The sequence below is a fragment of the Betta splendens genome, chromosome 4 (genome assembly GCF_900634795.4).
Source record: "Betta splendens chromosome 4, fBetSpl5.4, whole genome shotgun sequence".
NCBI classification, from domain to species: Eukaryota; Metazoa; Chordata; class Actinopteri; order Anabantiformes; family Osphronemidae; genus Betta; species Betta splendens.
Window position 1 is genome coordinate 13,551,842 of NC_040884.2, and position 25,652 is coordinate 13,577,493.

At 42.5% G+C, this 25,652-nt stretch overlaps 1 protein-coding gene across 2 annotated transcripts in view; it reads left to right on the forward strand.

Moving 5' to 3' along the window:
• Positions 1 to 25,652, forward strand: part of arhgef4 (Rho guanine nucleotide exchange factor (GEF) 4) — a 65,006-nt gene that overhangs the window by 16,641 nt on the left and 22,713 nt on the right. Inside the window, exons 3-5 of one of the 2 annotated variants that reach the window (XM_029149416.3) lie at positions 9,333 to 13,775; positions 14,402 to 14,662; positions 15,046 to 15,175. In XM_029149416.3, the coding sequence (XP_029005249.1) occupies positions 9,333 to 13,775; positions 14,402 to 14,662; positions 15,046 to 15,175 (4,834 nt within the window). Of the gene's footprint in view, positions 1 to 9,332; positions 13,776 to 14,401; positions 14,663 to 15,045; positions 15,176 to 17,690; positions 18,325 to 25,652 lie in introns of those variants that run through there. The other variant, XM_029149420.3, reaches the window with a different exon arrangement.

Here is a 25,652-nt window from a genome sequence, read left to right on the forward strand (position 1 = left end):
AAGACACTGTGAGCACAATCACGATGATTCAAAAAGCCTTATGTTCCTTTAAGTTGTTCTTGAAGTTTAAAGACTTTTTTGTAATCTTCATTATGGTTTGGACACTGTCCCCAATTTCAATTTTTAATGCAGGTCACTTGACATGTGAAATGTAAGCTCTATCCAGCCTGAGAAAAACATCTGGAAACCAGTAATCCATAACAGGTATTTCACTGCAGACTGCTGCAGTGACTGTGGTGATACAGTACCAAGTCATAGACAGATGACGTGCAGCATGTAGACCCTCAGCTTCAGTCCACTGGGAGCTCAGCGGTCCAGTCTGGGCAGCTCCGCGAGGCAACACATGTGCACATGCCACCCACTCTGTATGATGTCGGACTAAAGCCCATTATTGGTTCACTACCAGGAGGGAAACTATGCTTGATGCATGATCATTTGTGGAAATAGCTCTAATACTGTATTTAAGAATATTCAATGAAGTGTGTCAGTGCACATTAGTGATATTAGTAAAAGTTGTAAAGCTGTTTCTCCAGCCAATACCAGGCCAGACTGAGCCCTGGTGACCACACAGTTCAGGTACAGTACGCCATGTCTTGACCCTAATCTGCATCAGTCTTTACACAACTACAGCAGAGACTTCTGCTTTGTGGTTCAGTCTGTTTACCCTGGTTTACTCTCAGAGGATTGGGGGTTTGCTCATGTTTTATTAGGATTACAGACAGCAAAGTGTTTTTATCTGTCTAACACAGTTTGGAGAATCAATACATTGCAATACATTTTATTTTACCTGCCTGTGAGATATGATCGAAATTAAGCCAAGGTGTCTCTGTTATCGGACAGCAGTTACTTTAACAATCATTTCTGTTTTATGAATTGCTGCTAATTAATTGTGGGTTCATCAGTGTATTAATATACAATCTTTTGCAGTTAACTTCCAGTTCTGAAACTGTAGTAGCCTGTGTGAGCTCATAGTGTGTCTTGTTTTTACATGACGCCGGGCTGGTTTGATTTGTCAGCTTGGTAAAAGATAACAACGAGCTGAAAGCTGCAGATGCGGCTGGAGCGTTTCCCACCCTCCCCTTCCAGCCTTATTGTCAGTGCAGGTTGGCGTTATCACATTACAGTGCACTTAATCTCCAGGTTGTGTCTCCAGCGTGCCGAGATGTGGAAAATCTTATTTAATCACTAAACATACTTGTATTTGTGGTTGTTGAGAAGTGTTTTCTTTGGAAAGAAGAAAACTAAAAAAAAGCTTAAGATGCAGATCGAGTAGATTAAAAAGTGATTCCAAATGTTGGTCTTTCTGTAGTCATGAGGACATTTGTTGTCATAGTGTATTCTAGCACCTTCTAACCTTAACCATCCCAACACAGACGGCTTTGCGGCTCTCTGAGCCAGTTTACTGTTTTAGCAACAGTAAAATGCACAAACATATGATGCTCATCTGCGGATACTTAGCAGTCACAGACGAGCTGGCAAACTAACTGGTCAGTTTGTTATTTGTTTGTAACTGTAACGGAGAGCAAACACTACCAATAAAAATAAATAAGCAAATCTTATTCACATTATAGTACAGTCTGTTCAGATGAGCAAAGTTGAGTCCACAAAGGTTTCATAACTGTCCACAGACACATTCTCTACAATAATAATCCCATGGGTGTGGTGCTTTAGGAATGATTGGATGGCATCTTAGGCAGCTCACAGTATTCTAATGACTATGTAATGATTAGTTTTGTCCAAAGCTGCCGTGTTTGCGTGTGCGTGGCGGAGTTGCTGCACGAGGAAATGCTGGCCAGAATAATGGTCTGTGGGGAATCACATGTAATTATTGGCTGCTTCTTTCCCACACTGTGTAATTGGTATTCTATCCCAGACCTTTGTGGCCCGTTTTCACTGGTCCCTCCCTTTGTGCCATGTTTCCATGGTAGTGTCCTCTGGAGGAGAGACAAGCTGAGTTAAGTGAATGGACCGTGTGTGTGTGTGTGTGTGTGTGTGTGTGTGTGTGTGTGTGTGTGTGTGTGTGTGTGTGTGTGTGTGTGTGTGTGTGTGTGTGTGTGTGTACCTTTTTGTTACTTGTCCCTACATCAAAGTGCTGTTGGAAGGTTAAGCTTTGGTTGGGGTTCGTTTTAGATGCTATATTTAGTTGTCAAGGCTACAACCAGGCAGTGGGGCCAGGTTGGCTACAACATACTGTAGACGTCGCATATGGCTGTAGTTTCTTTCCAAGATCTCATGACCCATCTTGACCTGGCGCTGACCCGGGTCAACATTGGATTAGGACTTGCATTCAGGTCAATGTGCTCTGTCTGTGATGTGTGTTTTGGTGATGTCTGCGTTCTCTTGGTTGACCTTTTTACTTATTCATGTTGCCTGACATCATTTCTGCCCACAAATCACAAAAGAAGCTTTATTGTCTTTTTTTCATATAGAATTATGGTGATTTATGGCCCATTAGAAGTGCCCTTCAGCATCTCATGAAAACTAATAGCAGTACTTAACATTTGTGTTGGCAGGTTTTATCTGCCCTCTGCTGGACAGCAGTAAAATCTAATGCACTTCTCTGCTACTGTGTGTGTGTTCGGTTGAAGTTATATGCATGAAAAGCTCAAGTTACTCTGAAAAGTGATTGATTTAGTGGATAAAGGCAAAATGAATAGGTCATATAGTAATTTAACACACACTAAATGCATAGAAAATATAAATAAAACTTATTTCATTGTTCCTATACTGTACCGGCATGCATTGTAGAATAGTTTATATCAGGCATTGGCTGAGATCATCACTGTTATACTGTATGTTTTAGCAACACATTTTTATTATATTTACACCTGCTAATTTATTAGACAAAGGAAAACAATCCTAATGTGAGCGACATAAAATGGGAGGTAGTTTCATGGTGCTTTGTGTCTCTGAGCAGCAGCAGCTCTTTTCCTCTCATGAATAATTGAGTGATTGATGTAAGCTGAGACGTGTGTCTATAAGGTTCCATTAAGTCAGCCTATTTTGTTTCCTGTGTGTAACCACGTATACAGTATTAAAGATTTTCCCCATTAACGCCACTGTAGATGATTAAATGCTTTGAGTCACACATTGATACAAATATCAAAAGAAAGAAATATTGGTGTCTTATAGAATCAGAGCAGCCTGTGATGATCTTTGTATTGTTAATACTGCATCAGTATCATCACTGCAAGGTACTGTATGACCCCATATTTGTATCACTTGTTGCTTCAGGAAAAGTCCCAAAAACATGACTTGTGCTTTTTTATAATACTGGATTTGCATTACAAGATTTAAAGACTCAAGTCTTTTAGTGGGTCCCTGTGTCTTGACCTTTGACCCCTTCAAACTGTTGTCAACAGCGGCAGTTGAGGGCATGAATGGATTGGGAATCTGATAGCAGCAGGAGAAATCCCTGTTCAAAGATGGATCGCTAATGTCAGATGTAAAGGTCACATTGACTCCCGGCCGATGACCTTAGAACGCTTCCCAGTGGATGCGGAGAGTGGTTTTGGTTTGCTGTTGACTCATATTATCTGCCTTTGTCTTCAAACTATGAGGTATTTTGAACATGGGTGTCTTGTAATCGCTGTGTTGAGGCAACCATTTTATTTCCATCTCATTTTTAGCATTTCCAATCCTTTAAATCCTTGAAATAACAACGTGAGATCTAGTCCTCACTGAGGTATCGTCTTCCACTCCATCACTACCAACACTCTCAGCCTCCCCTCCCAGTATAGAGATCAGGTTCCTCCTCCTCTCTGCTGAGTTGTAAGGCAGTAGGTGACAATCTGGGGATGACCTCAGAAAGCTGGCAGAGGGAGGAGGGGCGACAGTATGGATGGAGGAAGCAGTGTTAGATTGAGGCCAGACAGAAGAGGAAGAGAACAGAAGTGAGAACAATACAGTAGTTCTCAGTCTGCCAACGCTCACACCTGTATTAATCGTCTGCCAGATAACATACTACCAAAGGTGAGTGTGTGTGTTTGGAAAAGTCACTGTATCACCATGAATAATTGATGCTGCACAGATGTCACTCATCTGCTGTTTGTTACACAAAGGAAAGAGACAGTTTTAGGTGTTTTCTGCGTCTGGCTGTTTGTAACTAGGTTGAGTAGAAGTCAGGCTCAGCTCTGGGTGAGGTGAAGGCCAGCATGGAATATTGTGTCTGGGAATAGAGAACGATGAGCTGTGTTACAGCGTGTGACCATGCATGCGTTCATGTACATCATGGTTGTGTTGCTGTGGTGTGTGTGTGTACAGTACAGTATATGCATGATCTCAGTGGAGCCCTGTTGGCACAATAGCCAGCTCTCCCCAGGGTCCTGACAGTGTGGCTGCAGCACCCACGGCCACATTCCGTCCGTGCTGGGTGTGGGTGGCGTCTGCAGGCTCGCTGGAGAGCACCACAGCAACAGTTTGGACAGAAACACTGAGGAGAGGGACCAGGGAGGGGAAGGTGAAATGCTGCAGTAGATCATCCAAAGGCAGGTATCCTGTGTGTGGGTGTGTGTGTGTGTGTGTGTGTGTGTGTGTGTGTGTGTGTGTGTGTGTGTGTGTGTGTGTGTGTGTGTGTGTGTGTGTGTGTGTGTGTGTGTGTGTGTGTGTTTGTTTGTGTACTTGTTTAGTATTGTTTCTGGGGTAGAGTGGAGCCAGTGTGCATGTTTCATCCTGGATAAAGCTGTGCGAGTAAAAGCATGTCTGCTGTCGGAGGGGAAAACTATTACTATTCAGATTAACCCTCAGCGCTCACTGTCACCGCATGCAGCGCAGTAGATCTGCAGCTCAGCGATACTCACAGTGTCAACTGTTCTAAACAGCATAACAGAGTATGCAAAAGTGTCCAGTAAACACCGACTCTAATATGCAGTTGTGTAATGTTGTGGGAAAATCATATTTATGGAATTTGATGGATTAACTCTTGTTTAGTTTGGCCAGTGTGTATTAGGACAACGACACACATAGCCACAAATTAAATTAGTAGTTTAATACTTGGGAGGAATTCCCTTCAGTAAATGGCTGCCTCAGGTCTAGAACTGATAGACTTCACCAGATGCTGTTTATTCCCTGGTGATTCTCTTACTGCAGCTGTCTTCACTTCCTGCTTGTTATTGGCATATTTTGACTTTAGTTCAGTCTTTAGTGAAATAAAATGACTTGGACCTGTTTGTAGCCTGCAGTCGTCTGCTAGACGTGTGTGCAGGTACACAAACAGTGCATCAAAAGTGTGTGTTTACAGTACACACACGGAATTACAATGGTTACACATGAAATGCAGCTAATGAGGAGTCAAATTTCTCTTTTATGTTGAACTTATTTTGGAAACTTAGGTCACAGGTTTGAATCTCACAGTAACAGAAGGTCCTGCTCCCTCACTTTTTCCTTCCAGTGAGCAATGACTGAATGCAAGAAAAACAGCAGTCTAATATCTAATAATCTAATCGTTCATTCGTCCATCCATTCTATCTGCAGAAGAATTTTTAAAGAGGTTTTGATTCCCCGGCCCGGACTGGTTGCCTCTCTGTGTGGAGTTTGCATGTTCTACCTGCGTTCATGTGGGTTCTCTCCCAGTTCTCCGGCTTCCTCCCACAGTCCAAAAACATTACATAATAATAATTTACAACAAGATACTTGTTAGTAAACATGTTCTGTAACTCTTCTTTCTGTCAGTCATATTTCACACAGCCACTAGAGGTCTTCATCATCTTCATCAGATAAACATAAACCCAGTTGATCATATTTGGTATTTAAATAAATGCATTTTTCTGAAGGAAAGGTTTTTGTAATGTATATAGTGTCTTGGACCTTGGACGTGGATTATGTTATGAATCCTGTCTGACTGTGTCTTCCTCTTGGTCTTGTCTGTATCCTTTGCACAGCTCTGTGTGTGTTTGTGTGCGCGTGTCTGTAAAGATTTACTTTGCAAGCTTGTCTTTTGTTTGGGTTTTCTCTGTCTGAGGCTCATACTGGGGTCAGGCTCAGTTCACATTCAAGGCCAGTTCTACTGGATTTTATTATGTGTTTTTGTTAGAGGGTTTAGAGTAAACGTCACAGTCAGACTTAGCTTAGTGTTAGAGATGAGCATGAGATGGTCAAATTAAAGTGAGGAGGTACTGTAGGCAACACAGTCTCACATCTGAGGTTTTGTGCGGTGTTTGTTTAACACACTTCATGTGCTGAATTAATTCATGTGGCCGTCAGGGCTCCATGGCAACTCTACCATTCAGACAAACACAGCTTTAAGATGACACCTACTCACCATCATCGACTGTTCTGGACCCGTTATCAGTTTGATGACAGATCAGAGTGGCCAACATGGACTATGCTCAAATATTGTACACACAAAGAGAATTCCTGGGTTACTTTTCTGTGGTTGTTGCCATGGAGACCATGCTATAAATGCAGTACAAATAATCAGTTCCAACTACTGTATAGTGGAATATGCATTTGTGTCAGTTACTGCTGAAACTGGTTCACACCTTGCATCTGCTGTGGCTGCTGACTGCAGCTCTCTTCACCAACACTAATGAGATTCTCAACACGTTGGCCTATCCATCATGTGTTCTCTGTGTACAAAGGTACTCACACTACTGCGCAGTACTACACACTCATCAGTCTTCACCATATCAACAGTTCAGGCTTAAACCCACATGATAGTTTTTACCCCTGTCTTTGTCTAAACGCGTGCCACCTTACTGGTAACTCTGACTGAATAATAAATATAGAGATGGTTCTTTTCATTTTCTCCTGTGACAGTCACTGTCTGTAACCCACTGCTGATGTGTTTGAGTGATAGGCACATTGCCTCAGACGCTGGTAAGGTGATGTCACGGGGCAGAAACTGCGAGTGCTGGGTTATCTCAGGCACTGGGAGAAAAATACCTTCATACAAATCGGTTGTTTGTCTGTCATTTGAGAAAATCTATTTTCCACCTCAGGGACTTGTCAGATGGGAGCTGTGCATGAAACAAGGGATAATAACATCGCCCAATCACACGCCTGAATAGGGAGCTGTTGTGTTGTGCTTCCGTCAGCCATTCTACTATCTGGTAGAAAGAGATCTCTGCTAAGCCTTTAAGCTCCTTTTGGACACTCAACTCTAATTAATTAGCAGAAAATAACACAGGCGACTCTGTGAATGGAGCATGTCTGGATTAACCAGCGATTAGATTTTTTTTCTCCTTTGGCCGCGCCCCTCTGATTTGAGTGGGCAGGTGGGTTCAGGAAATGGGGTTCTACTGGAGAACATTGTTTAGATTTTGGTAGTGAACGCATTTTTATATAGTCTTTGTCCCTATGTTGAGACAGGTATTCATATTTTATGTTTTTTTTTATATCAGCTATAGCAAATATAAATATTTAAATACATGTAAATCGTTACACACAGTTATAACACTTATAAAAGTATATAAAACTCAAATATGCAGATATTTTTACTGTTGCTTCTTCTGTCAATAATATAATTTTTGGAGCAATACAGAAAACCAAATGCATTATTTGTCTCGTGAAAGGCAGATGTTTTGTTGTTGTTGTAATCTCATAATGCCTGATGGGGAACCAATGCAGAATAATGTTTTTTGCTTTTAAGGATTAGGGGTCCTGCTGAAAAAAACAACATGAATGTTACGGTCATGAAAATGATGTACAATATGCAAAAGTGATGGGTTTCTATATTTCTCTATATGTTTTAAGTTGTCAGCTGCTTTGTACTTCTTAAGGTTTCTCAAGGTTTCATTTAATTAGCAAATTAGCTCCCCGTTAGTCAGTTTGGCAGCTGCCAGATTGTGATCACTTTCTCCCATGCAGAGGTGGTCTGGGTGCATTTAACTGCATATTTACTGTTCTGTAAAGTCTAGTGTTGGCTTTGGTTACAATCATATCCTGCAGTCTTTACATTTCTGGTGTAAAGGATTTTACAATATGCTGTATTTGGAGAAGTAGTGTCTTGCCAAATAGTTTGCAGTAGCTGACATTTTACTGCTTAGTAAAAGAACCATTACTGTACATGCCCCCTGTAAGTCATTTTTAATGAGGGTGTAAAAACTGTAATGCTGTTTCCAATACTCTTTATCTGAACATAGATTTAATTGCATGATGATACATAATAAAGGTAAGATAAATATTCTGTAATAGAAAGTATTGTTTGATAGAGAGCTTCATTTATGCAGAACCCATAGAGCTGTGTGTTCGTTAACTAACTTACATCAAGGCTACCTGTCCTTGAGTTGATTTGTCAGCACACTGCTCTGCCTGAAGTTCCTCTGGACATGTATTTATAGCAAGGCCTCTTAGTGTCTTTTCTTGTTATTGAGCCACAGAGATCACTGTACCTGCTGTTTTGAAGTTGGATTAAGTCACTGTCTGCCGTAGAGGGACCACATCAATACCTCACAGTTTAAAGGGAGGTTTTGTGTACAGTTATCTTGCTGTAAAGGCTTTATGCAACAGCCTGTCTCGGCAGGTAGACGAAGAAAGGGGTGGATCTGTAATTTAACACTTAGTGCTCTTAGCAAGCACAGTTGGTGATCATGGAGGATAAACACAAAGACAAAGGAAGAGGAGTGGAGAGAGAAGCCCAGGACATGTAGCACCAGGAAAAAGAACACCCTTGGAGTATGTGTATGAGCTGTGTGGTTATGTGTGTGAGCATATGTGTGAGGGACGCCATGGGAGCAGTGTTGAGCTGGTTTGGTGCACGTCTTTTTGCTCTGGTGCTGGACACAGCGGGTGCACTGAGGCATTTGAGAGTAAGTAAAACTCTGTGGTGTGTGGACATTGCTTTGATGATTCAAAGACAAATATGCAGAGAAAGTGTAAAAAGCTGTGATTTTTAATTCTGTACAGTATCTGGAGGAAGCTGATGGATGTTTTTAAGGATGCTCCATGCAGATGCTGAACATTTCTCTGACTGGTATAATAGCCAGGCGTTGTGAACAACATGTATTGTGTTTTTGTTTTCAGGTTTTAGCCAAATGTTGCAAACAGCAAAACAATTTTTCTGGTCTTTACGGACTGAATAGTTTTTTTCATCTGTGCATATTACTATTCAATATTTGTAGTTATTACTGTATATACGTTATTGTATTTTGTTCAATACATGATTTAAATATTGATGTGGACATATGTACGTATGTTTCTGGGAAACAATTGCCTCTCATATGAGAGGGTTATATGGTTTCATAGTTTACCTCATGACATACAGTACTGGTTCAATGTATAGGAATAGCTACTGTACTGTACATACAAATGCTTAGCATGACGTGCTAGTGGTAGATTCTGTAATGAACACTAGATTATTGCACTGGTTTTAATCTGGTTTTCTTACTCCACAGCCTCAGGAAGCCCTTGAAGACTGCCCCCACGTGTCTGAAGGATTAGGTTTAAGCGAGGAGGAACTTTGTACCGACTCCTGGAAATTATGCACAAGAAGCAAAGAAGGGGGAAACACGTCTGATGATTATTTTGAGCCCTGCTCATGGCACAGCGACAACCTTTCAGGTTCGAGCTCGGATGGAGAGGATTCTCTGGATGTCCTGCTGGCACTAGAGGGTGGATGTGATGGACTGAGAGCAACAGGCAGGAGTTTTTGCACTGCGCACAGTAAATCCAGTCGGAGACAGTTACTGGCAGCCAAGGACACTGACGGAGATGCCACAGAGACCTATCCACAGAGAGATTCCAGTTGTAAGAGGAGGAAGACCTCAGAGAATCGTCTGGACTGTACTGTTCACTTAAAGCAAAGCACCAGAGACCAATCCCTAACCCAGCCAAGTACAGAGAAAATAAATGGCAACTTGAACCAAGAACAGTCCAGTTTACAGGCCGATTGCAAAGACATTCAAGGCGACGTTGGCACGGAGCCACACAGTTTACATGCACAAAGCCAACACAACACAGACACCTTTAACACAAAGGTAAACACTTCACCGTACACTTCAGAAGTGGCACATCATGCACAGATTGAACAAAGCAATCCCAACAGACTGACTGAATCAACAGTGTGCACCATACCTGTACATATAGATGCCACCGTCGACGAGCTTGTAGAGACACAACAACAGGAAGAAAGATTAGAAGACTGTAATGCTCAGGATGTAAAAGCACATACTGCAGAGCTACTCAGCACTTACTTTGTAGAGAAAAGTACAGATTTAAATAATTGCATCAGTGGCTTCAGAGATGGACAGGAAAAAGAAGTAGACGCTGTAAAAGTGCAGAGAATAGATAAAAGGGACCTTGGGCATGTGGGAACATATTGTAATCACAATATAGAGACTCTTAGCAAGGACAGCACAAGCATAGCTGATTTAAACTTCACTGATGTAAGAAACAGCGAAACATTAGGCAACATTTATCCACCACTGCACTCAAAATCTGAGACTGAGCACATAGATTCCCAGTTAATTACAGAGAAATCTTTTACAAGTCCAAGCATTACTGAACCACATGACACAAAAACAAGTAGCAGATTACGTTACACAAAGTCAGATATTAAAGACACACTCACACTAAATGTATTGACACACAATAGAGATTGTGAGAAGAGCCTCAACAGGGACCTGTCAAAGATCCACCCTCAGGTTTGTAATAGTGTAGCACCCCAGGATCAGGCAACGGTGTCAGATGTCCTTGTGGAGGAGTATGGGTGTGTTGGCGCCACAACAAAGGGGACTAAGCCACCTGGGACAGTAAATGAAATCCATTCTTCTATCACATTTTCCACTGAGACCACAGCCTCTAGCTCGTTGGATACCTGTGCTGCTGAGCTGACTGGGATTCCACACGTTTCTAATCCAGCCTCACTTGTCCCGTTGACAGACTCATACCGAGAGGAGCTCAGTGGGAGGCCACTGAATCAAAAAGGTCTTCAAAAAGAATGGTTGCAACCGTGGCAAGTTCAAGGTCAAACTCAGGATTTAATCTCTAGTCCCTTGGATCAGGGGTGTGCTACCGTAGAAGTACCCTTTCCGAGGCAGCTCTGTTCTGTGGAAAAGCTTTTGCAGAGAGCACAGACAAGTCAAATCCAGTCTGACACTGTTAAGGGGTCTGAGGAATGTCTGCCTCATAACCCACTGTTAAATAATCTACTGTTTGTATCTGGCAACCAGGGAGAGGAGGATACCTCCGCTCTGTTATCGGTGGACTTTAAAGGGGAGAGGAGGAGGGTAGGATCACCCTGCTCCCTTCAGGAAAACAAGGATTGGGAGGGAGAGAGGAGTCATGTTTATGTTGACCAGGAACAAACTGTGGATGCAGTAAGCAAAGGACATCTACAGTTGCAATTTGGTACAACAGAACTTTTTGAGCATTATGAGCAAAAACCTATTCCAAAATCTAGCAGCAGTGACTCTGACTTCTATGCACAACATACGCCAACTAATACAGAAAAGACATTAACATGTCCAGCTGGTGCAGAGTCTATTCCATGCAGTAGACAGCAACACTCAGGTGTCATTCAAACAACTATTAGCACAACTTCTAGGAATTACAAGCACGTTCAACATGACGTGAAAGACGTAGAATCTCGCTGTGGACCGAGAACAACCTTTCCTCTGCTCTCAGACTCTAACAATAACACCGAGGCGAGTATAAAAGGGGTGGGTACCGGAGAGGGTGTAGGCTGTTTCTCACTGGGGGCCCAGAGAGGCTACAAAAGAGAAACAAATGAGAGAAAAATTTGCCCCTTGGGTGATGTATCGGCAAATGAGAAGCTAGACTCTGTGGTAGAAAACATTCAGAAGGAATCTGAGGTGTTCTTGTCTTTACCGGATCACATACCCACTCGGAGCAGCCAGGACCCTGAATGTTTGCTAAAAGACTTTGTTAAAGCAGATGATTTAGAACTGAGGACACAGAACTGTACTGAGGATAACAACTTTGGCTTTAGTTTTAGGTCAGATCAGGTCAGTAAAAACCTTACAACTTTAAGTGGACTGCTGGAAAGAGATTTTGAGGAAAAGGAACCCAGGGACGAGTCATCTGAACCACTGGAGGATTATATATTGGCTGAGGAGTGCAGAGAACACACACAAGTGAGCTTTCCAATCCTGCAGCAGGAGGTGAGGGTAGTAAGGTGCCCACACCCTGATGCCATCCTCAACCGACATGCTATTAGAAGTTTAGAACCAATCAGGGAGGCTGAGAGTTTGTTAGAAAATTGTGTCACAACGGATGATTTAAAAACAGAAAGCAATAAAGAATATGAGATCATGAGGCCTGCTGAGGAGGGTAGGAATACTGTTAATCATTCAGGCAGCTCCACTTTTAAGAGTTCATATCACCACAGTGAGCAAAACGAAAATTCAACCTCCGAATTGGAACGTGAAGTGACACTTTCTACACCGGGTCTTAGTGAAAAGCAGGGAAGGCCTCTGACTGTTGCATATGATGCTGTGTCTTACAGCTCAGCTAGCAGTAACTGCGATGAGTTTGAGGACCCTCATTCTGATATGAACTCTAACCCTGACAGACCAATCAAGAGAAGTAAAACAAAAGGCAACCAATCAGGAAATAAAGGCTCTAAGTTTTCTGTCTTTGCTAAAATGCCTTCCTTCAGGAGGGCTAAGGGCTCCAAGGGCTCCAAAAGTGAGGACGCTCCCGAGGACATGTCAGACAGAGGAAGTGATGGCCTTCCCTCTGAGCAAGGACTACAGAAAGACCACTCCGATGAGGAGGTTTTCCTTAAAGGCGATATCCACACCCAAACCCTTCAACCATCTCCTCCTCCAGCATGTACTGAGAAGGCCGAAGAGGACTGTGGGTTTTTGCACTCATCTCCTCAAACTCCTCATTTAGCAAGTCAAGGGACTGGTGAGGTGGGAGGCAGAGAAACAAGCCCAGATAAAACCCTTACTAGACAAGTCCAATCAAATAACGTGCAAACCTGCAAAAAGAGCAAGAGCAATGACAGTTTAAAAACTCAACTGAAGAAGTCCCTTTCCAGTCTGTTTGAGCCACGCTCTGTGGATAAGGAGAACGAGGAGCAGGCCCCAATAGCCAATGAAGCTGATTCTGGTAAAGTAAAACAATCCTGGAGGAAGCTAAAAAAGGCTAAAGAGACTGAACTGCTGAAAAGAACTTTTTCGGTTCCAGATGGGGAATGCAGCAACACAGCTTCTGGGCAGGAATGTGTAGAGCACATGTCCTCTCCGCTACTAGATAGGCTGAGCAATCCAAGGTCACCAGCCTCACTTAGAGCATTTAACCACATGGATCGAACGCCTAAATGTGTAGTTCCAAAGGAGATTGGAAGAGAAAACCCACATGGGTGCAGGTCTGAAGGCCAAAGAAGAAAAGGTTCTCCAAACGGTCTACCAAGAACACTGAGCATGTCTGGACTACCTTCATTTTTTGATAACTCAGGAGCCCCTCAGCCCAATCACAACAGACCTTTTGGATCATTGAGCCCCAGCTCAAGCCATCATACTCATCATCATTCACCTTCCTGGACCAGGTCTTATGGAGTGGTTAGTGAGGGCTTGTCTGAGAGCCCGGTACGGCCAATGAGCCCTAAACCTAACAGCCCCAGGCCAGTGGCTCAGCGCAAAATATTTCGTTACCCGTCTTCATCAAGGGCTAGTTCTGTGTCTTCTATTAACCTGGGCCAGTCTGTTAGTGTAGAGGGACTGACAGACCCCCCTGAAAGACCTAAAACCCTGAAACCATCAAGTAGTCCTCTGGGCGTGAGCCTTAGCCCTGTGGATGCAAGTGAGGCCAGAAAAGACAACCAGTCACACATCAGCCTGTATGCCATTGGCTTCATGAATGATTTAGAGGTAAGGAAAAAATCCAACCGCTGGTTTATGCAGACACACAATGAGCACGATTGTTTTGGGTCACATTAGGTTTTAATGTGTAAATTGTTTATTCTCTTTGTATTATATGTGGTGTGATGCTGGTTAGACAGAACAACTTCATGTCAAATTGAAATGTAATCACTGAAAAAAACAACAACAACCTAAGCAAGGTACTGGAATCTGCAGTTAGTGTTTGAATGTTGATGTGTGACCCGAGGTGGCTGACAACATATCTGGTGTAGGTTGGGCCACAGAACAAGCAGGTCTTTCTGTGTCTGTAAAGGAGATGAAGAGGTGGAAAAACAGCAGAGTCATCTGTCTGTAATGCCCCCCAGCACATGGGTGGTTATTATTTTCCATTCCTTCACTCGTTTCCATTCTGAGCTCTCTGCAGTAGTCCTCCTAATAAAATTGATTTTGACATAATCAGATGGGCAGTACATTTGGCTGTCTGGGTTCCTAAAACTAAAATCATTTTGCAGATCTACAAAGTGTTTTATAGATTCAGTTAGGGGTTAGTCAGGTGCTGTGTCTGGGATTCTTAAAGATTCTTGAACTTCATGACTGCAGTGACTGCAACTAATGATGTATTGTGCGCTCAAAAGGATGCACAAAATGGTGGTCGTTGTGCCAGCCTGTCCAGAACAAAGAAGCTGTTGAAGGCTGACTTGAAGGCCTCTTTGGGTGCTGGAAGCCAAAGCATGGGCAGAAAGGTGGATGTGGGCTGTGGTGGAGGCGTCCGGCTGCGAAGATGCTCAGATGACCTTTGGCTAGAAGAGCACAAGAAATACAAACGGAAACTGGCCAGAGCCATCAGAGGAAGCCTGGGTCAACTCAACACATTGATTTCTGAAGACCTGGAGAAAGTAAGATGCGGCCACAGTCCTGTGAGCTGCCAAAGCAAAGATCAAACCTTGGATGTCTTTGTAATGCTCATCTTCTTCCTTCGCTGCACTGCTTCTTGGACAGCCTGTTCCTGTCTACTGTGTTTTAACCGCGTTCTTTGGAAATGAAGCCTGAACATTTTCACTTTCTCTTTCATGCATGGCTTCATTTCATGTTTTTCTCTTGAACATTTTCTGCACATTCATTTATTTTCTATCTTTCCTTCTATCTTTTGTACTTCTTCTCGCATGCCTCCTTTAATGTACTGTATCTAATAAAAAATTCTTTCCCGTTTGTGTTTTTCCAAGTTCACCGTTTGCAGACAAATGTCAGTGACTGAAACCAGCTCTTTTTATTCCCACAGACTGATGCTGGAGTCACACTGGGGCCAATTAGACTCTTCCAGGGGATGCCGCTCAAGGCCCACTGCTTCTCTCAGAGCACCCCGATTGGACTTGACTGCCTGGGTTGGAGAAGACGTGTCTCCTACTCCTGTAAGTAACCACTGTGGTTCAGTGTTCTTCATATTGAAAACATGTGCTTTTAAGAGGACCTTCACTCAGGCTTATCTAAGTTCAGGATCTGTAGGCATGTGGAGAGGTTGCTAAGTTGTTTAAACTTTTGCTACAGTCTACTTCTGTGATTGAAATTTTGTGTATATTACATTTATGTACATATTTCATTTTCCATTTTACCAAGAGTGTATCCTGCTCTCTCACGTGGTATGTATATTGTATGGTAATGCAGATACAGTATAACCTCATTAAATATATTTAGAAGAAGTGTAATTATAATGTAAAAACGTTGCTAATAAGTCAGATCATGTACATATTAGTCTGTTTCTATGTAGTAGGAATACATTTTTTGTGCAGCTTGGCAGTTATTCATTTAGTGATAGAAATAATATGCGCTTGTTAGGTGTTTGTAAGAATATTGATCTTTGATTTTGGTTAAATAATCCTTGTTAAGATTGAAAGAGCCAGAACATATCACAGTAGGTATTCAGGGGCAGGCTTGAACATGAGTGTGTATTCAAGTAATACTTTACATGGGAAAAAAAAGCTTTGGTTTATTATACATAAATTAATATTTTATGATGACACAGAACCATTGTAGTTCCTTATTTAGCCTGCTGGCTGCAGTAAGTTCCCACTAGAATGCAAAGCTTAGACTGTTTTTCTATGTGGACCCATGCAACAGATTAGAATGTTTACAGTATTTTCTTTTAATTTCAACTTGTATATTATACAAATACATACAAAATAACCCATGAGTATGTTTTGTGTTTTAGTTGGAAAATCTAGTTGGAAAATTTATGATGGCATGTCTAGTTATGCAGTTAAACAAGGTCTTACAGTTTGAACAAGGCTCAAAATTAGGAGAATATTCAGGAGTGTTCGTTGCTTACCTTTACGCTGTAGCTCACCAAACTTGTCTTTGTAGACACATGGTCGATGTACTGCGGTTGCATGTGCCTTTGAATGCCTGCGTGTGCCTGACCGACATGGATGAGTGTTGTCCCCTTTTCCATTCGCCCAATGGTCACAGACATGATATTTGACTTGTTGAGGCAATCGCTTGGCACAAACGTTTAGTTTGGGAGATTAGCATCCCACAGTAGATCTACTGAGGTGCCAGACTACACGTAGCTGTGCTGCTGCATGTCATTAACCCTAGTATTACAGGTATGATCCATTTAGCAACAGCCCACACCTTATTTGTGGCTTACAAATGTATTTACTTAACACACACACACACACACACACACACACACTGGGGCAGTCTGAGCCTGTCAGACAGCAGATTACACACTCCCACAGTGAGGTCAGGGTTCTTGCTTCAAACGTCTCAGCATAATTAGGTTCATTGGACTAAATTGAATTATGAGCTGAATCATAAGACTCGAGCAGTGCCATCTCACTGTGTCAGGGACTGCGAATGGGACAGTGCTCGTATGAGAAAGACACTTTAATCGTTTTACACACTGATATGCTTTATCATTGTGATCCCCAGCAAAGCAAAGTGTGCTGATACAGTATGCTGTATCACCTTTTCTCATGTAATCTTCTTCAAGATGGTTTCATTAGGCTTTAGTCCCTTAATAACAGTGATCTATGTAGAGTCAAAAGCAGGCAATGTCAATCTCAGGTGAATGAATTTCAGTTTTAGCTATTTCCTGTTATGTGTCCATGACTCAACTAAAGCTTCATGGCCAGAACTGTATCTTTTATATGACACTACAAATTGATGGATTTGATTTAATGTGCTTACAGGACCACTCCATTCACTGCACCCTTAATTGTGTGTGGTGTTCGTGCCTGAGCGCAACATGAGGGTGTTGCACAGCAGGAATCAAAATGTGAATACATACAAAATAACAAAATTATTAATATATAATCTAGTAAGACTAACTAAGTTGTTTTGTCTTATTTAATGTATATTGATGCATTTACAAAGTGTTCTATTGTGACACATTTAATCACGCAGTGGTACTGTAGGAAGAAAACCTCATAAACACAGTGAAGAAGAGCATAAAAATTGTGTTTTTTCAAGGTGGTCTAACTTTGTAATCACATTGATGATTGAAGAATGAAGTGACTTTATTTATCGAGCATGGAATAAACAAAACCGACCTTTTCAAGCATTGGGACATTTTTACATAAGATTACATTGAATAAAGCATTTAGTCATTCAATAATTACAAATATCAGTACAGCAACGTGCATTATGATAATGATATTAAACTCATAGCGACATCACTGTTGAGTGTCGCCAGAGGTGCAGTAGATCACTGTGTGTTAGGGAATGGTGGAGAATGTGTGGGGGGTGGACTGAGGTAGGAGAGAGGGGTGGCATTTTTCGCTCTCCAGCTAAATGAATTCCGCACCATTAGTGAATTAGAAGGCAAACGACACAGTGGAGCTACGGAAACCCCCTTCTAGGACCCCCGCTGATGTCAAGCTAGCGAGTGAGCGAGCGAGAGAGCGAGGGAGAGCGAGGGAGCTGGACAGGGTGACTTGATGTAAGGCTATGAAGCGGTGTGCAAATGGGTAGAGAGACCCACAGAAACAGGCAGGGAGGGAGAAGGCAGCTGCTGTATGAGAGATGAAGGGAGGAGAGGAGCACAGTTACAGCTCTCCAGCTCAGTGCATGGGATAAGGAAGCCGCAAGTTGACAGCTGAAGCTTACCACAGCGAACAGTGCAGCAGTTATCAGCCAGGAAACCTCCTCCTCCACCTTCTCCTTCCCTTTTTCTGCACGGTCTCTCTGGAATAAACCACCTGCTCAGCCGTATTGTTTTCCTCCTCATTTCCCCTAACTTCTTCACTGCCCATTCCCAATTCCCCCCTCCTCGGCGCTTCGTGCATCTGGATTGGGATGCGGACCCAGCAGAGCTCGGAGGGGGGCGTGCCCCTTCCTGGGGGCAGCTGTGGCAGCAGTGGCAGCGGCAGCTCGGGTCTGTCGCCGGGGTCCGACTCTGACGGAGGAAGCCCGACAGGCGGAGGGGTGGACAGCATGGTGGATGGGAGTCTCGGGGTGGGTGGATGCATGGGTGGAGGTGGAGGAGGAGGCAGCTTAGGCGGCACTTTGAGGGGGGTCCTGTCACGCTACTGGAGCTTAGAGAGTCTTCACTCTACCACAGGTAAGAGCTATTCACATACAATGGAGGTCTGCGCAGATCTTCATCACATCTCACCATTGAATTTGCATCTTGCAGACGTAAAGTGTCCAGTTTTTACGCCCACGGATGATTCAATTTCACTGCATGTATGTGACCTCACATGCACATGAACCCACTGACACACTGTCATGAGGTTATTCAAGGTTGGATCGGATAGGCTGCGCAGTGTGTGTGTGTGTGTGTGTGTGTGTGTGTGTGTGTGTGTGTGTGTGTGTGTGTGTGTGTGTGTGTGTGTGTGTGTGTGTGTGTGTGTGTGTGTGTCTGTGTGTCTGTGTGTGTGTGTGTGTGTGTGTGTGTGTGTGTGTGTGTGTCATGCCAACCACTCAGCTGACACCAGCTGACAGGGTAGGTGCTGCGTTGAAATGTTTGGGTGGGCCGGCTGCTCAGCTTTCTAGTCACACAGATCGTGATGGATTTTTCTGTATGTATTGCTCTGTATGTGTGAGGTAGCACTTAAGTAGCGTGAATCTTTCAGACCACCCTCAGCCGGCAGGAATAGGTGTTTTAATCCAAACTGCATTTTTGAAAATGAAAAATACCTGGTTGTTGCATAGAGATGACAGGGGAGCGAGGTAGGACGTGCCCTGAAGGTTCAGGAGCAGACTTTTTGTTGCATACTGTTACATAGTGGTGATTACATGGTCAGTGTCTGAAACTACCACTGCAGTTCACCAGCACAAGCAGATGATTGTGTCATTTTAGTCAGTTGAGGAAGAAAAATACTTATTTGTTTACTTTGTTAAATAATCTAAACACATTATTCAGTTCACTTTTGTTTTGACAAATGTTGAAACATTGAACAGTGAGATCATAACACAGGGTCGAGTTCTGATATAAAATTTAATATGATGACAATGTGGTCTTTGATAAATTGATAAATAATGTGAATTATTAATGATTCTTGATAATTATCCGTAGCTTTTTAGTATTATTTTCATATGGGTCTGTTCTCTTTCTGGTCACTCAAACAATCCTTCCAGTCCTGCCAGTGTCACTGTGCTGCTTTACTTCTAACAGGCTTATTATGCCTCAATGTTTGTGTTGATGAACGTTTACGTAGTTTTGACATTCTATGCATTTCCCTTCTTCTGTCCAACCCGTCACCTTCATTTTCTGTGGCTTTCTCTGGATTTTGTTCCCTGCAGCATTTTGATGAAGGGCTGGGAACATATGACAGAAACTGGCCATTATCTCAGGCCTTCACAGCTGCTGTGTTGCCCAAAGCTGAAAGCAACAAAATTAGTGGTGGCACTCATACGGAGGCATATTATCTCCCAATACTGTGACATTTAGCAAAGCATCCGCCTGGTTGAATTGGCATTACATTAGCTTTAGCTCTACTTAGCTTCATCATAGCTCCTAATTGTTTTAAATTTGTGAGTCAGGCTGACTTTTAAACTACTGTATACTTGTAATGAGTGGATGGTGTTGTTTTATGTTTAATAAACTGAGACGTTAAACTAGAACTAACCTCACTAAAGATGTTGCTCATTCTGTTGTGTTGCTGCTAAAGAGGGCTGCGCTGTTTCAAGCAGATTGAAAAATGTAAAGTCCATGATAACACAACCAAATGGTGGCATACATCTGAGAGAGGAGGAGGAGGGGTGAATATGTACAGTGGAGTGGGAGGAGGGCCTGGTACAGCGCTGCATATTCCCACTGCAACATTAGCAAGTGTTTGTTGCTCAGTCGGAGGTGGACGAACAAATATGGTATACCGTATGTGTTGGCAGGCTGCTGTATGTCCATATGTGACGCACACTAGAAGGAGTAGAATATATGTATAGAACATATGGACTACAGCCTGGACTGTACTGTTAATGTCCGTGTCTTTAACTTGATGCAGTATATTCTGTCTCTTCCTACCCTGGCAGCTACAGTCTCACTTTTACATCAAATCAACCTCTCAGATGTGGACACATAACACACACACTTCATCCACTCTTGGAGACCTATAGAACCCCAAAGCGACCCATTTTGATCTATTAACGACACACAAGGATTGAAAGCTTTGTTTTAATCTATGGCCTGAAGAGGTAATCCTTCGTCATCCAGCACTGATGGACAAAGAAAACATCCCTCCTTCAGTTGTTTGTTGCTTTTTTCTAGAAAGCATTCTCTCGGGGACTTTAATTGGACAGATGACTGTGGTCCATCAGCGAAAGGACAGATGTCACATGACATTCTAGCATCATGAAACCTCATGGGCGAGTGGTCAGAGTGGATAGTTGAGTTGACAAAAACCATGTGCCTTTCACATTGGAGACCATTGGAGATCTTATCTGTAACAGTCAGGGCAGTCTGACAGTTGGTCTCCTTTAATGATAGCCATCTTTTTCTAATCGGTTGGTCTATATAGAAGATGTGAATGAAAATACAAAAAGTACAAAATGATGATTTTGGTTTGACCACTATTTTCCTTTACATAAGTCCAGTATTAGGCACAGTAAATATTGTTTGAGGTGCTGAGTCATTTCAGATAGAAAGCAATTTTCACAGTTAGCAGAGCGTTATAAGGTGCAATACGTGAAAAACCTTAAACAATATTTAATTCTACAACATGCGTCTGCCAGGAATCAGTGGCATAATGCCCTAAATGCATCCCCTCCACTCTGTCCTCTGTTTCCCAGCTTAACTACATTGCAAGTCTACTACTTATTATTACTGTATAATATTTGCAGTAAAGAAGGTTGCAAAATTATTCATGAAAAAATATTACCTTAAAAATTGAACCTTTAGTATCCAGAGTGTCAGCAGCACTGGCCTCTGTTGTTTTTGCCTTTGACAGATAGGAGAGAAAGTCAAGGGGAGTTTGGGGTTGAGATTTCCACTGATGGAGATGGAAAGAGAAGTTTAATCAGATTTCTTTTTTTCTTGTGAAAGAAGCTGGGGCAAATGAGAAGTCTCTGCGTTTAGCATTGGCAAAGTGACAGGAGGGTGTCTGTCTCCCGCACAACAGTGAACTATTGTGACAAATAAGAACACACACACACACACACACACACACACACACACACACACACACACACACACACACACACACACACACACACACACACACACACACACACACACACGCACACTGACTTAGTCACCCGTGTGAGCAGCCTTTCATTCAAAAGCACTGTTTCTTCTCTGGACGTGTGCACGCATTGTTTAAAAACAGTTTTTAAAGTGGGTCGTTTTAAGCATTGGAGAACTTCCTTCAGGAAAAATAGTGTGTGTCAACTGGTTCTTTGTCTGAAGATGTGGAGATTGTGGCTCTGTGGGGCCATCTGTTGTAACACTCAGTGTTATTTTTGTCTCTGATGATAGTTCTTCAGGACTCTGTTTGTGTGTTTTGGGTTGTTGTCATACTGTAAAAGGCATTTGGGGATTTTGTGTTATTTATAATTCTTGGATCAGTGAAGTCAGCTGCCCTTTTGCCTTTTTTGTCTCAAACTCTTAGCTGAATTTACATGGATACCAATTAATGTTTACTAACCCACAATTACAGTATACAGTAAATTTAGCTGGATTTCAATTTTCATTAGTATTTTAAATGAGATTCTCAATATAACAATATTAGTAATATTTTTTATCTCAACATCAACAGAATTTCAGATTTGTGGTTGAGGTGACTGTCATGTTGTGTCTCCTGCAAACTGCATTAAGTACAGTAGAAGCAGATCTATAACTGTAAAGGATCCTGTGAGAATAATTTATTCCTAAACCTTCAGTGTATGTGATCAAGTCCTTTGTATCATCATGCAGTATAACATAACTGTACATTTAGTATCATCTCCTGTTTTCTACAGGTCTTTGTCCCACCTGGCACATTACATTACTTGTGTCATTGTCCTGCTGCGCTCAGTATAACATAGATCCAATAACAATATAAATTGTCCAAAGGATGGTGCAGCAATTAAGTGTATCGACATATGTTACTACATTTGTATAATTCGTGTGTTGTCCCCAGCTGGCAATAATGTAGCACATTGTCCCACACACACAGAGTTCCACTGTCCTCATCTATGGGGCAAAAAACAGTGAGGGGAGGAGGGAAGGATGTCTGAAAGCATCCATCACAATAAATGCGAGGCACGGGGCTCTATGGGAAATAGGTCGCTGTGGAGCAGCCATTCGGCCCGCGGCATCTTCATGTTGTACCTTTTGCTGGAGTGACTCCGTTGAGACAGGGACGGAGAAGGCAAAGAGCAGAACTACTGCAGTGATTTTTATCCACTCGTTACCTACTTTGACATCTAATTCACTGCTGTTGCTGCATTGGTAGGAAATCGAAGAAGAAGAAGAAAAACTGAAAAAAAACAAAGCCTTTCTATGTCACCTCCCATATCCTTTTTTCTTGATGTGGATTAGGGGTTGACGTGATCGCATGGCAGCGAAGTTGATGAAAGTTTGTCCATCAACCTAGCATTGAACTAGCCAGGCCACTCCAAAAGTGTCGCCTCCAGCTGCCATCGTAACTGACTTGTCTACATGCAAAATTTGCATATAGACAGAAAATTATACTTTAATCCAAAAGGAATCTCTCAGTCTCTAAAATCTTCTGATGTCTTCAGAAAGAAGGCCTGCTATGCTTATTATAGAAAACAAAAGAGTGCACGTTCTACTTGGCACCACTGAAACAGGCCAAGATGGTGATGGATAGTTCTTGGCTACCTGCCCTGGGCATACAGTACCTGTACCATCATTTGGGCCCTTGGGGAAAAATAACCAGGTTAACGGTTAAACCTGACCTCAACACAGCTGTACTGTGCAGCATACAGATATTTTCTCTTAATTCATGCTCCTTTAATGTGGCAGCATGGAGACAGAATTAATCCAATGCGGGTTCCTTCTTAGCAGAGGTTCGGTGACGTCTTGGATGTGCAGTAAGTGCCTTTCAAGGGCAGAGGTTCTAGGTGGCCAGAGCCGTTAGAACCGGTGACTGGCAGGGTAAACATTCTGAGTGACGACAGCTGAAATAAAATACCCTGCAAACTGTATCTGATTCCAGTTCTGCTAAAAGTCACCTTTCACATCGTTTTTGTCCACGCGCCAGTGATCGCCGCGTCTCCCCACAGTGAACCTGAGTGTCACCGCGCAAGAATCGGCTGAAGTGCTGGGAGCAATTAACTCGGCTTAATAGCGTTGTTGTCTCCAAACAGCCCATTACATTATGTCAGCGCAGCATTGCATGTTCCATAAAAGAGATGGAGTGCTGTGATGCTGGAGGTTTAGGAGCTCATGATGTCATGTGCCAACTGGAGTGAGGTTTTCCACAAATCAATATTCTCCATTGAGTTTTTCTTTCAGTTTTGATACATTAAGGAATGAAACAAAACAGAAGCACTGATTTTAATTTTAGTTTAAAAAAATGTGAATAATTTGTTGGTATGGTAGTTCATATGGTGCTATCTACATACATATGATTTATATATGATTTCCCTTATTGTTAGGCATTGTTGAAACCAGTAGGAATTTGAATTTGTGTTTGTAGTGTTCAACAGCTTATTCCAGTGTTTGTGTGGACGTTTTGTTTCATGTTATACAGAAAAGACTTTTGCAGCAGTTGAGTTCCAGCTGCTGCTGCAAAGAACAGGAAAACATCAGCAGATACAGAAAATGTCCAAAAACAACTTAACCTCATTATTTTGACTCTTGTCCATTGGGAGGAAATAGAGTGATTATGTTCTAGAGCCACAGATTCCTCAGAGGGATAAAACGATGTTGGGTCCATACTGTAACTCAACGTTGGACTTTAACTCATCAAACTGCTGTTTGTTTCCTGCTCCCCACAAACAGTATGTGTCTCGTAAACATAAACACAACTGCCATAACCTTAACCAGACAGTTATAGTAGCCATGACAACAAATAAAAAAAGTCATTGTAACCCAAACCGCCTTTTCCTTTACTTGCTTTTGAACTCAGGTCACACTTAACTATATCTTCATAGTACTGTAAGTGAGCGCAGTAAAAGATGCAACATTAAATCCTAAATGCATCGCATCATTCAAAGAGACTTTGTTTTCCACTTACAGTTACAGTACAGTTAATCCTGGTGTTCTACAGTAGAAGGCTGTCACTGTTGTTTTCAAGTTCTACAAATGAAAATAGCCATTAGTCAATAGTAGTAATCATGGCAGCCAGACTGGCCTGTGGCACCCACTGTAAACACTAGCTAATTACATGTGGGGACATTTTTAGCCACACTGGTGACATTGCTGCAGGGATGACAGCACTCAGCCACTGAGCCAGTCCATCACTTTGGTCCAGATTGTTCCATCTTCACAACTACGGGATGGATTGTCAGCGGATCGTTCCCATGATGACGTACAGCATTATTAGTTCACAGAAAAGAATTATTAAGATCTACGTGTTAATGGGGACAGCTTTGCTGCTCTACAGCAGTTATTAGTATTATGAACGCAGCTTTCATCAGCTTACTGAGAGATGCAGACACTGTCTACTGTATATATTAGTGTACAGACCTTTGATGAAACAAACCGTGTGGTAACAACCACCTCCCTTTTTCTTGGACGGCTGCATCCCAACAACAGAGGAGGCTAAAATTATTTCCCTTTGTCTTTGTTGGAGGAGAGGAGGAAGAACCGGTTGCCTCTCTGTCTCCACTTTGTTATTAGCAGTCAGATAATGAGAAGTTTCACTCCCTGAGTAGCGATCCGCTCATGGAAAGACAAACTGACCCCCTCCTTCCTGCCCCCAACTGAGAACAACTCAGTATCAAACTGTCTCTTTTTTGTTTCTTGTTTTTGGTCTCTCACTTCGTCCTGTGGCCTCGTGGCTGCTCCCGTCACAGCTGAGAAGGGCAGAGCAGTGGGTTTGACATGACGTTTGATGGCACACCTGCCAGTGACTGCTCACAGTGGTGCCGACTGACGAGCAGTGAAATGCCACAGACGGGGTTTGGGGTGTTTGGAGGGAGATGCACGTAGGGGTGGGTCGATAGATGTCTGTAACTGCTGCCGCATCACTTCATAGCACATCACAAATAGCAGCAGGTTAGCAACAGTCATAACGATTCACCTTCTCTATCCTGAAAACTTTATCCATAGTTTTTATTACAGTATATCTATTTAATACAGAGCTACTGTATCCCATTGAAACGTACAGACTAATAGACAGCAGGAGGTTGTCAGGGTACTGATGCTTACGTTACACATCATACTGTACGTCTCTGTGATGTCAGAGTTGAAGTATTTGTGCTACAGACCTCCTCTAGTGGGAAACTTCAGTTCCTCTGGGAACAATAGCGCTGTTCTTACGTTTCCAGCCATATACCTGT